Raw genomic sequence first — 13,296 nt, 5'->3', positions numbered from 1 at the left:
AAATTTCATAAAATCTGTTTAGCAAGTGCTCATTTATCAGTTGCAAAGTTGCGTGCTGTCCTACAGTTTTGTTCGTCATTAGTTTAGTTTTCTGAAACTAGGATAACATCCGCCTTGGCCGTACTGCAGAGTTGCGTGCTGTCCTACAGTTTTGTTCGTCATTAGTTTAGTTTTCTGAAACTAGGATATACAAAATTTATTTTGGGACCACTTTATTTTATTTAGCTATTTTGGTTGCATCACAATCGGACCGAAACCTATAAATACCGCGAGTGCCAATTCAAAACTGAAGTCATCAATAATTCAAAAAGACACTCCTAATGAACAACATTGTAACATACCGCCCCCATTCCAAGCAAAGAAAACCATGGGTACGAGCAAAAACTCTTTAGCAAGGCTATACCACTATATTATACTACTAAGACATAATGAACTCTTTAGGGTATAGTTGAATGAATATCTAATCAATTTGAACGCTTCTGGAATAATACCGGTTGAGAGGAAAATATTTGGGATATTTTCGTCAAGGAGTATCTCCACGGCCATAGTATCGAGGGCTCCATGACTTTCAAACACATATCAGGACACGCACAATCAATGTAACCACTTTCAGCTCAAATAATGCCTTCCGGGGGTTTTCTGAACGTCAGGCACGTAGTCCTGATGTAGCTTAAAATGTGTCAAAAAGATGCTCTTTTTTTGTTCTTTTCTTCGCTCAAAGAAATACCAATTTTACATCGATCAGATCGGGCATGTAAAAAAAAGTTTGGCACATATTTGCATGCTTATTGTGTTCCCACTTTATGTGGTTTCCGGAAAGGGATTCTCGGAATTTAACTACTAACGGTCAAATTAGAAAACATGTAAGTGAAGAGTCTAATTTGACGAAAACATGTTGAGACCTGTCAATCATCAGTCAATTAGAATAATTGGAATTGAATCAGAGTAGAATATTGTTTCAAGTTATTGTTTTTTTTTTCTTCAGAACAAGACAGTTCTTTTTGTTTTGAAGATTCGACCTTGAATGAGGCTTTGGGTGACATGTACAAATCTTTAAACTACATTAGGTCTCGAAAATATTTTCAAGGGAAACGTACTTAATGTAGGTCCGTTTAAGTACCAACCTCAGCAGCTCTTAATGCTCATATCATTTTAACTCAATATGCATTCTTTAGGGCAATGAACACCACTAATTAAATTCACCCAAACAACTAGAGATTATCTCTTACAGAGGTACTCTATTGCTCCGTGCAAACTCAAAAATTGCTATGTATGCCAACAAAAATCCTAAGAAATGATTTTTATTTTTATTTTTTATTACGATTATCAGCCGCTCAATCTCATCAAAACACTCCATGCACCAAATACAATTCTAAACCTATTAATTTTCCTCCCATTCCTGAAGTCGTCTCACATTTTCTAGTAAACATAACAAATTAACACTGAAATTATTTGCTTTGCTCTGTTTTTCATGTTCTTCTTTCTGTATCTTTTTCTTAGTCCCTTCTTTTCTTATAACTTCAAACCGATATGATTTCCTACAAGCCTTTCAATTTGATTTTGTAATTCTTCCAACTCACGTTATCGTGTTGCAGCTTGGCCTCTGTAACATTATTGACTATCTATGTCATGTCTTCGTTAATTTGCCCAGGTCCTGGTGAAAACAAGCTTTTGCTTACCCAGAACCTGAGGAATTACATGCTCATGAAATTTTTGATGTATCAAGATGCTAACTCAAAGATAAAATGCCGACATTATTTAATCATGATCAAAGTGTTCCTGAAATAAATCTATCTATCTATCTATCTAATTTGGCATTTTAAACCAGTTTAAGATTTACGAGTGCTATTGATATGCGAGGGGGAGTCAAGTGTAAATGAGATTAAGACAGCCATGCTTTATTTGTACGAACTTGGGCGAAACCTATTACAACGATCGACGGCCCGAGGGCGTCTTCAACCCTGGTTTTAGAGGAAACTCAAATACATGACCACGTCGACGTCAACAATCATCGCCCACCCTTTTGACCTTTTTTAAATGTTTGCTTACAGACCATCGAGACAACATAAGGGCTTGTGCGTTCAAGGGTAGGCCTTTGAGAGAGGCCCAAATCAACAAGGAGGATACTGGCAGACCTGAGTCAGTTACATTCTAAAATGTGATTAATTGCAATAGCAAATATATTCTTTTCAGATGTAATTGATTACAATTATTTCATTTTGAAATGTAATCAAGTGCAGTTACTTCATTTTGAAATGTATGCAATAAAGTACAAATACTTTCAAATGTAAATGAATTGCATTCAATTATAATTCAGTTACTTTTTCAGAATACTTTTTCAACGTACTTTAACTCCATTTTTATCATCGATCGTATTATCCGAGCTTTTGTATTTTGTATTTTTTTTTGGTGGGTGGAAATGGAATTGTAATTTGTAAATCAAATATCTCCATTACTTCCCTTCAAATGTAATTAATTATTATTACCATTAATATGCAAGTCTGGATACTGGGCACCCTGGCATATAACAGAGCAATCTCTGTCTTGATGTCTTTAATATTGATCGGTCGGAATTGATCCGAAAGCCAACTTTAGCCATGTTCTCGGGCATCCCCCTCGTTCAATGTCCTCAAGACTGCGTTCGTCTTCCATGGTCTAGCGACCTTCACGAAAGGCTATTTGGAGCCACAGTATCACAACTCGAGTGAAGGCAAGTAGGCCATGCCCAGTGTTCCGGATATCCTGACAAAATTTCATTTCTCGGATTATCAAGACTCCCAAGAATATTGCCGAGAAATCCCGAGAAATGAAAATTCATTCTGAATCATTCAAAAAAAAATTTAATGAATGTAAAAGCAAATGAGGACAGAAAACGGCAAAATATGATCTCCTTTTCTATACAAATTTAGGTAATCGCCATATTTGTTCTGTCACTTATTTCGCTCTTTTCCATACACTTAGTCTAGCCATTGATTTCGTTACTCAGGTCTTAGTTTTATTCGAAGTGAAATGTATGGATAAAAAATTTCGAAGATTCTCGGGCAAAGAAAATTCGGGAAAGTTTTTCAATCCGCATTTTAGGCGGTTTCTCAGGATTTCTAACTTTTGCTTTCACGAGAACGAAACTCGGCACATTCCCCTTGCGCATCAATTGAAGGTCTCCTTCATGAAGTCCCTCGATTGTCCGTCATGAAGAATTTGAAAAAGGCCGTGGTGATAGGCGACCACTGTCGACTTTAGCGTCATAGAAAAGGTAGAAGACGTGAATTTCCGTCATAACAAAAAAAAACAAAATTTGTTGTCGCCAAAGAGCCAAAGACCTCAGTTTGTGATATTTGTTCATTCTAAGGTTGTAATCCTAGCCCATGTGCACTTTGATTCGCTTGTATCTTGTTCTTGTCTTCTAAGCTATATTGAGATCGAGCACCAATCATTTAAACACCATGTGCTTTGAAAACCGTTTTGATTTCCACAAGTCTCATAACTCGAAATTAAGAGAAGGGGACGTGTCATGGTGGTAAGTGTAGTTCCCCGACATGAGGAGGTTCCTGGTTCGATTCTCCTCCTTGACCTTTTAGATTTAAGTGAAGAAAGCGATTCTCATCCAAAAGGATATATGAGGAGATTTAGAATCACAAAAGCAAGAATTGAGGTTTTGATTTGTAAGCAACTTTGTGATATGCGATGTCCTAAGTGTGTGCTTGACGGCTGTTAATAAATAGAACAACAAAAAAGATGTTTCTTTTTCTTCGAAAACTTGATATGCTAACCACACCCACAGATCAAGAACCAAACTGATACGTACACGCCTCTGCCATTCAGAACGAATTGAACGAAATGAAAGGGTGGTTTCATTGGCCGGGTGAGGCTCAACCCTTCGACCTTGGGCATGCACCAATCAATGGCCAGAAATTGACGTCCACTGTATTTGGTTTCCTTCAGACAATGAGATTTGAACTTAGGTCTTCTTAATGCACACTACCACTTAATTGAAGCCTTGACTCCCCTAAATGCTTAAATTTCTGCCGCCTTTAATATATTGCTATTTGATGCAAACTTCATGCATGGGCATTCATTGCTCATTTTCAAGCTCAACCTCTCATTACATAAACGTCTCATCATATGACAAAGTGAAAGTGTATACCCAACCCAAATGAATCATAACTGTCGTACTCTAACGTCACACCAAGGTAATTTATAGGTTTACTCAACGACTTTTTTCGAGAAATGATTATTTCTGCGTGGTCTAAAGCTATCTTGTGATCCAACAAGCTTGTATTTGCTTGTTCCTCAAGTAAACAAGATCACCAACAAAGGCCATTGATTGTGGGCCTTGTGGCATATTGACTCTTCATTAACATGATAAGCAAAATAAGGGGATAATCCGGCCTTATTCAGTCATTGAGGAGGCCTCAAGGGTCTTGCTTCATCCGATGTAACGATCAAACTGAAAATAGAACCACCCTTAGAAAAAGTCGTAGTCCTTAAACTTCGTTCTGAGCTCAACCTTTGAAGGTCTAATTCAAATCAGAGGCTGGCATTTGAATTGAGATCCAAGAAAATTGCATTGCGTGTAAGCTGGAACTATCATGCTTGCGTTTGAACGAAGTTTTGATTAAAGGATTAACCAATTCAAATTTGATGACATGTAGATAAGATTGGTAACCCCGTCAAGAAGGACTCTGCTTTTTAGAATCTGGAGAGCTTGCTTATAAGATAGGAAAAGATGTGGGTTTTGAAATTGACAACCAAGTCTTTTCATACGTATGCTTGGCCAAAATGCATGAAGAGAGTATAACCATATCCATACTACACTATGACTCAATTACTGAATGGGACCCTTGTCACTCGTATGCAAATTCGGTTACTCATACGCAAGCTGATACATGTAGAATGTATATGACCAAATTGGGAGGAGCTCGGGTATTATTAGTTTTATTATTATGAATATATATGCATGTATTGTTCTTAATTGCACACGGAGACGTGGGTGGGTTCTTAAACAAGCAAATACATAGAAAAGGGCATTCATGTGGAGTAACGGTGAAGGTCGGACAACCAAGGTCTCTTCACCAAGATATTGCACCGGAACTTCCAAATCAGATGTGAATCAATGTCGGAAAGCAGCTTTCTTTGAGCTCACACGAATAATAGCACCGAAAAATGAAACCATAATTGCCACTTCCGCCCAATGATGGTACTAAAACGTCATTATCAACTCCTTTATATGTGTCTATTTGGATGGGTGGGTGTCACAAGTAATCAAGTTTAAAAAGGCTAGTTATGAGCATGTCAAATGGTTGGAGAGAGGCAGCTAGCAGGGAAATGGTTGGTCTTTCTGGCTGGGCGTGTGAATATGTTTACCACATTAGATCAAGATGGGCGAAAAAAAACGGAATATGAATGGAAAAACCAACCGGATAGTTGACGGGCATAGGCCTTAGTGGCGGGTGCTGCTACTACCGGAGGAGCTTCTCATGACCACATTGCTTACTTACATGGCTTCCATGTCCCCAAGGGTGTGGGGTTAGACGGTTAGGCGTGAGAGTATGTGACACTTGCTGGAATATTTTAGTGGGATCTCCACTTTATAAACCTCTCTTCAAGCAAGAAGTTACCCAAACCCACCGAAGACTTGTTCACGAACGGTTCTCTTGAAGAGGGATCGTTCACTTATTTTGTAAAAGTGATTATGGTACCTGGTCGGGGCATCTCATGGACAATTGCACTGTCTTTGATTGTCTCCACGCAAGCTCTCCTGGGGTTCTCGGTTGATCTACGTAAGTTAATGCATGGACATCCTTGGCTGATATCAGCAAGGGGAGATTCCTTCACAAATGATTTGGCCTTAAAGGATGTTTGCTTGGCGCAAGTGTCAGACAGTTTCAAAGTGATACAGTAAGGAATGAATGCATTTCAGCATCTCCACTAAGGAACTTGTCCACTCATTTCCGGGCTAACATCTATTTCTAGCCATGGAAAGTGGAGAGACACCGACTAAAGACATCATAACCCGGGCGTTTCCTACGGCAGCCTCGATCAAAAAGGCCATAGCACAATTCAATGGAGAAGACAATGACCTTCATTATCTCCGATTTGGACGATCCGGAGAGAAGACCACAGGCAAAATCCCAATTATCTCTGAGTTTCTCATGCGACCCGGAAAGCGGTCCATGAAAGGGTTCCTCACCCGCCCGACTCGAAAAGGTCAAGTCTCGGACTTTTTGACTCGTCCAGGAAAACGAAATGTGCGATCTGATTATTTCCTTGTTCGGCCCACTCGGAACGACGAAGGCCTAGATCGGATTATTCGGCAAGATTGGTCCAACTTTCTCAGTCGGCCAACCAAACGTGGATCCATGGCCAGTTTTCTATCCCGCCCAACGAGAAGCGATTCTATGGCCCATTTCCTGTCTCGGCCCACGAAACGCGATCAAATTTCAAACTTCTGGACTCGACCCAACCGAGGAGGTGTTTCCAGCTTCCTCACTCGACCTGGCAGATCTCAAGAGAATTTCATGGAAATTCCGTCGTTTGAGACAGACTACTTGTTCTACGAAGACAAGGAAGACTAAATCCCTCGCTTTATCCACGTGCAAGCAAGAAAAGTTTCGCCTTACAATGTTTTTTCAGGATTATGGTTTCTGTCCTAACGAGTTTCAACTACGGGTCTCTCTCTCTCTCCAGGGACTTGTAGGATTCGTTTCGGTCTTTTAATTCGCCCATGTTAAATAGCTCCTTTCAAACAATGTTGGTCGTACATTTAGACGGGGGGGAATTAGTCCCTTGGGCACTCAGATAAGACAGGCGAAATATGGAACGGCTCATTTTGTCTGGGGAGGAGAAATGGGCCATTTGCATATTTGAGCTACGCCGCGCTTTGTATTTGAATTTCCGACATAATGTGTATGTGTATGATTTATTAACAAAAAGTCGGTCAATAGGTGTATGAAAGCTTGAAAACTGTCTAAACATTTCAAAGTTCAATAAACATGTCCCCATATCTCATATATGGCAACCAAGGGAACCATATCTCTGTCGTCCCTTCAGTCATTCAAGGGATCTCCTGAACTCGGGGTCCTTTATTCTCAAGATCACTTTCGGGCGAGAGGAACTGGGCCCAGTCGATTTGCTCAAGCTCTTCCAGTGTGTTTTGTCTGGCATAAGGCAGAAGAAACGGTTCCAAATCTACGCTCCCCTCTTCATCTGCGAGATGGTCTTCCAACAATTCGATGATTTCTGTTTCGCCCTCTGAGACGGTCGAGTCATTTTGTGAGCGATAGAGCTGCCTATTAGATGATCGAGTGGACTGGATGTTCTCTTCGGAAAAGGAAACCATTCTTCGGGGTCCCATTTCCTCCCTACAAGGAGGATTCCCTGGCAATTGAACCTGGACAGAGGCGGCCTTTTTGGGTGCACTTGCATGCTCGCTGGTTGGAGTCTTGGGCAATTTTGCAAAAACAAGACGCTCTTCTCTGCTATCAACATCTTTGTCAACCTCGCCAAATTCATTGGTTTCACGGGGGGGTAGACTTGTGGCCAATGTTTGCTGACTGAGTTCACGCAATTGCGTTGATATGTTGTGTTGAAGTTCTTGGAGGCTCAGTTGAGTAAGTGCGTCGCTTGAGTTGGACGATTTAGTAGGTTGGACTCCGTTGTCAAGGTTGTTTACTGAGGTTGGGTTTCCGCAGCTCAACTTGTTTTTGAGCAACTTGGTCGCTTTGTCCATGTCGTTCAATTTAAGTTCCAGCAATGAATGAGTGGCTTGATCCATGTTTTCGGGAAGCTCGGGAGGATACCAATAGTGCGAGTGGTTCTCGGGGGAAACTGACTCTGGTGTATCTGCAAACATGGCAGATGTGTAAGTCGTTGAAGATGCTGGTCTAAGTAACGTCCTACCGCGTTGAAGGTCGGTGGGATCATATTTCTTTGTCGTTGCATTATTTTTGTTATTGCTGATGTTGACTGGGTTGTCGAACGTCGTTGGTACTGGGGATATTAGTTGCTCAGGATGTTGGACCAGATGACTTGGGAAGCTAGGGTATTTTGCACTCACGTAGTAGCACTGTGTCTTTGGGTTTTTCGTCAATGGCGGGGAAGACAGTTCTTCCGAGTCTCTCCGAGAGTAATGAGTCAAATGACGATACATTCTGCAAACGTCTTCGAGGGGCTTGATACTCACGAATATTTGTCCACGGCAACGTCCCACAAAGTCCATAATGTTGTACCATCCATTTATAATAGGAAAACTTGAGAGTAGCAAAGGTTTGAGATCCACGGCAACGAAACCAATGACATGGTCCGCCTCTGGGTCCAATTTGGGACCCAAGTCGGCAGGATGATGCCAAACTTTGAGAATGAATTGCCTTTTGGGATCTTGAAGGAGATCTGCACTTAGCAAAGCTTTCGTTTCAAAGCACCAACGTGGATCTCGACAAAATGGAATCAAATTGGAAACGACCACCTTGTGCGTTTGGCCATTATCCGTGGGGCCAGTCTTGGCGACAAACGAAACGTAGCATGACGGAAAGATCCGTTGGTCAGATTGGAGAGGGTCAAATACTCGAGGCAAATTCCGAGCCTCTTCGATCAGGATCTGTCCATAGAAATGAGGCGGAAATGACGCATGAGACCCGCTTTCGTTCCATTCCTTTCCTATTTCCATGTCATTGATGGCGGCTTGTCTTGGGGAAATGCACTCATCCTCGCCATTGGCTCCATGATAATGACAAGCGTCACCATCCTCTTCATTATTATCATCATCAACATGGGCTTCAGATTCATTATTATCCATGACATTCACTACCTCCTCATGATCTGGCATTGAAGATTCCTTGATCCTAATCCTGTCGGCAAACGTGGATCCTGATGATGGAGGTGATGGCTTATGATGGTCATGGATAGGATTTGGCGTCCCTTGACCCCCGCTGTCCGATGTATCGTACAAATGCTCACTCAAGTCCTCAAACTGACGTCTGGCACTGGTTTTGATCTCGCTCACGACAATGCTATCACTTGTCATTCCCAAAAGAGGCTTCAATTTGTGGATCTGGGTCTCGGTTCCGACAGCGAGAGTGGCCCGAAGCTGTCCCATTTCCTTTCCAGTCGTCAAGCTGTTAACTCCAATCCAATCATTGACCGCAATTACGGGCAAATCCAACCCTAAAAGTACCGAACGTCGGTCTGGATCCTGAAATAACAACGTACACACGGATTTGTTGGGTCTCGCTTTTTTACTTTCAAGGGGTACGTCATACGCAACCTTTAGAACATGTCTTCATACTACTTCACACATATATTGGCACATAACTTGTGTATAAAGTGAGCATAGAACTGAGCATTCATCACGTCAAGGTAATTGTGCATATTCCCTTCCCGTCTGGATCGCATGACACGAAGATGGAAGTATGGAAATAAGGGACGGATATGAATAGCTCTATGACGAGCAGATGCGGACTTTGCTCCTTCAACGGTCTTTTTCCCACTACAGTTCTGGGGGAAAATTGGACACCATATTGGTCAATGCGTTCTAAAGAGTACTTTAGAGGACTTTTTTGCCAAACATGACTTCTATATCTCTCTTCTTTTCCATTCCTCAATTTCAAGGAATAATGAGTTTCATGGGTGATCTGCCTACTTTGCTGTCTAAGAAAGTGCACTTCCGTACATTTGGTGGTGACATGGGGTCAAAATTATCTTGTTGAAATGCGTGGTCAACTATTGTGATCAAAGCTAAAACTTTGATCGCAATAGTGCAATGTTCAAGGATATAAAGGAGGATCAACGTACACTGTAAAAATCAATATCTTAGAGGTAGTCCTTGAGCACGATGAAATCGGATCACTCTAAACCCCAACTACTCATACTCAGATGGACTTCATCTCTTTTCCATAGTGTAAGGTCGACCTTGTTCTACAATCCACATGCGTTCATCTATAATTGGAACTTAGATGTAAACCACGAGCAAATTGGATTCGATCATGTACTACCTGAAACACGAATGTGAACACGGCACAAGGCGACGCTCGACCTTCATTGGTTTAGATTCTGATGTGTGTATATGTAGACGTGGCCTTGCGGCAATGGAAGAATCGAGAATCTCCAATACTCTTTGAACTAAGCCTAAACAGTGTATGTCGCTTGATTAGGGATTGCATAAGTATACCTGCCTGAAGTATACCGTTTGAAAAGGTGGAGCTAACAGCATTCAGGTGACGACAAAACGTGAAGCATGATACAGAGTTGGAAACTCGTTATCATTAAGAGACATTCACGAAATAGATTCCGCGGATTCACCACCGTTTCTCTTTGGTCTTGGGCCAATAACATTCTTGATCGTTGCCAAATCAGTGATGTAGCACCTCCAACTAAACAGATAGTGCATGTATCATGCCAAACCTGTGATCAGATATCTCGGATTATCATAGACATGCTTGAACAGAACAAATTTTACTCTTTACTCTAGGCAAAAATATACCCTCATCCGTCAGCCGAACGATGCTGTTCCGTCCTTGGTGAATATAACGGTTCATAATTCATGACGAAACTCACCTGGAACCCGAGATGGAACTGATGCAACGGAAGGAGGCTCAAGCCCACTAATAAGTTCTTCGGCTCAGAGTAGTTCCAGACTTCCACCACTAAATAGTTCTCGCGACAACGTTCCAAAAACTTCTCATCGAGTGATAAGGGAATATAGTGGGACAGTGAGAACTGAGGGCGATCGGTGTTCCAACACACCGGACTTTTCACAACATCATCTGAGCTCAAGAAATGCGAGGAAACAAACAGGTTCAGGGAATTCACTGACTGACCATAATCCTCTGTCAAAAGGAAACCCCTCCCTTCGGAGATCCTCAAATAGGCAAAAACGTTTCGAGGACCAAAGGACCGAGATCCACTTTGGACGACGGAGGGCTTTGTTGGAGATAACTCTGGCATGGGCTCAACAGCTTTGATACCCAGCTGAAGGCCATCTTGCTTTAAGTGGTTTGAAGATTTAGAGCCAGAATGGAAATCCTTTTCACCGTCACGAACCGCCATTTGGGGGGAAACGGGCCTTTGAAGCGGTTTCGGTATTGGCACAGAATTTTGGATTCGGGTCAAAAGAAACGACACCTCGAGATCACCGACAATTTCAGAGCATAGGCCTTCCCCCGAGCTTTTCATGTTCTTAGCCAGAGTTTGGGACACAAAAATGGGCAGTTTGATCCAATGCCCATTACTGTTATGAGGCTCGGTGAGCAGATGCTTCAAACCAATGGAGGCCTCGCCGATCAAGGTGGGCACCCTTTGGTTCAGGGCCCGTGAGTGGATCTTAAAGGTCATATTTGAGGTCCACCAAACGTCTAAAGTAGCCGGTTTGAACACGGTGGGATGAGCGGATTTCTGATTGAACACCACTTGCCCATTTCCCAACATCCGTCGAGAGCAATATTGATTGGGCAGGGGCGATTGTGGTACTTGATAACTGACAAAGAACGACAATATCTCATTCGTGTCTGATTGGACAGCTCTGGCCTTGCTCGAGGTTCGAGCAGGACATTTGGGCCGACAGCTCGCTTGTAACTTGTCAAGGACATTTGGCGTCAATTGGAAGCCCCTAATATGGACCTGGAGTTGGGTGACTGTACTCAAGAAGTGAAGGCGGCACGTACTGAGATTCCACGACGGTAAACCACACGTGGGAGGAGTCGGAGGATTAGGAGGAGGAGGCGGGGTAACCCTGGTCACAATAGGCCTGCCAGGGGGACTCTCTCGACATGAAAGAATCGACGCGGTCGAGGACGAAGATTCATCCCCTGTGTATTTAATGGAGTCCTCTGTTCCAGTCCGTCTGTTTCCGTCCGGTTTATCCCGTTCCAGTCTGTCTCTCGATCGTTTCAGAATCCGTCTTAATCCCGTGATGTCGTCCGTGAAATCTTGAGAGAAAGACACGCCCGTTGGGCCCGATTCAGCGGGGTTTCCACCATTGTCCACGAATTCCACAACTTTGGCCTTGGTCTCAAAGGGTCTTTCTTTGGATGGCGATGAATGGGGCGAAGACGACGAATCCGAGGATGATGATTGACAGACGGCGGTTGGTGTGGCACCTTTTCTGGGACTTTTCCGATTCCTTCGTGGATGGAACTTGGGGGTGGGTTGATAACTCGGATACTTGGGCCCACTCTTGACCGGACTTGGGGGTTGGCTGGCCTTCATGGCAGTGCACAGGGGGGTTTCATCCAAGGTTTCCCGGTTTCCAAATTGCAGACCCACTCTCATTTTACCCGTCCATTGACCACTCAAGGTATCAAAAAGGTCCAAGGTTTTCGAGATCCCCTCTTGACATTTCAGTGACTCAGCTACCGACTCCCACAAAGCCAATCCTAAGCTAATCCGCCCCCGAGCCCCGCCCCTGACTTCAAAAAGGACCTTTTGAGCATCTGCCAAGTATTGTTGGAATCTTTCGTGGCTCGTGATCACGTCATAATCGAGCCACGCCTTCCCATCGGGTCCGATATGGGCGCGTTGAGCTTTAGCATGACCCCACCAGGTGATATCCACCCGTGTGGGCCTGTCCGAGGCTTGAATGGCCTCGAAACGCACTCGAAGGTGTCCTCGGACGCGGCCCTGCAATTTGGGCGGTAACTGGGCCCGTGTCATGATGGATTAGCCGTGATTTTCGATTCAAATCATGATCGGTGTTGGGAGGAGATTTCACGGGAAAGGAATTCAAAACCTAATCTGAAGAGACAAGTCAGAGAACAGAACGAAACGATCTTTCAGGCTCACTTTGGCGGGAGAATATGTATACCTCCCCGCTAGAGGGCGATTGTAGGAAGGAAGGGAGTGAGTAGACAGGGTCCTCTGCCGGTCTGCGTGAGTACTAAAGTGGAACACGATTCAGACGAAGCGATTGACTGCATCATGATGGAGTGATAGGTTGATGAAAGATTGCTGGTAAATGAAATGGATGACTCTCAAGAGAGTGATTCATCTCCGAAGGGGGAATATCCAACATCAAAGATAAGCTTCAAACAAACCAATTTGATGCTTTGTATCTTGGATGCTGAGCAGATGGAAAAGAGATGCCGATGCGCATTTCTTCAGAGACCAGATTTTCTGACAATTTTCCGTCTTCGCCTGAGCGGTAGTAAAGCCAATGTGAGTATGCCGTGTAAATTGTATGAATCTATGTACGTAAGTGCAATTGCCAAGGTTTACGTACTTTCCATTGTCCTCAAGTGGTGGGCCCCAAACCCAGGAATTCCATATTCCAGGTTGAACACATGCTGACAAACCTATGATGGAGAA

At 43.1% G+C, this 13,296-nt stretch overlaps 2 protein-coding genes across 3 annotated transcripts; one reads left to right on the top strand and one right to left on the bottom strand.

Moving 5' to 3' along the window:
• The first annotated feature begins 5,584 nt into the window (after positions 1–5,584).
• Positions 5,585–7,032, top strand: LOC131884865 (uncharacterized). The gene is made up of 2 exons (XM_059232760.1): positions 5,585–5,780; positions 5,974–7,032. The coding sequence occupies exons 1-2, from the start codon at positions 5,693–5,695 to the stop codon at positions 6,573–6,575; spliced, it is 690 nt and encodes a 229-aa protein (XP_059088743.1). The 5' UTR covers positions 5,585–5,692; the 3' UTR covers positions 6,576–7,032.
• On the bottom strand, positions 6,901–12,750 carry LOC131884863 (C2 domain-containing protein 3-like). 2 transcript variants are annotated; one of them, XM_059232759.1, is made up of 3 exons: positions 10,552–12,750; positions 7,900–9,190; positions 6,901–7,842 (listed from the first exon to the last, which is right to left on the bottom strand). In XM_059232759.1, the coding sequence occupies exons 1-3, from the start codon at positions 12,643–12,645 to the stop codon at positions 7,055–7,057; spliced, it is 4,173 nt and encodes a 1,390-aa protein (XP_059088742.1). In that variant the 5' UTR covers positions 12,646–12,750; the 3' UTR covers positions 6,901–7,054. The 2 variants fall into 2 exon arrangements, with proteins under 2 accessions (XP_059088742.1, XP_059088741.1); XM_059232758.1 differs by having other exon boundaries at positions 6,901–9,190; positions 10,552–12,749.
• Positions 12,751–13,296: the final 546 nt, after the last annotated feature.

Source organism: Tigriopus californicus, chromosome 8 (genome assembly GCF_007210705.1).
Source record: "Tigriopus californicus strain San Diego chromosome 8, Tcal_SD_v2.1, whole genome shotgun sequence".
NCBI classification, from domain to species: domain Eukaryota; kingdom Metazoa; phylum Arthropoda; class Copepoda; order Harpacticoida; family Harpacticidae; genus Tigriopus; species Tigriopus californicus.
Note: the sequence above shows the minus strand (reverse complement) of the source record. Positions and strands in the feature narration are given on the sequence as shown.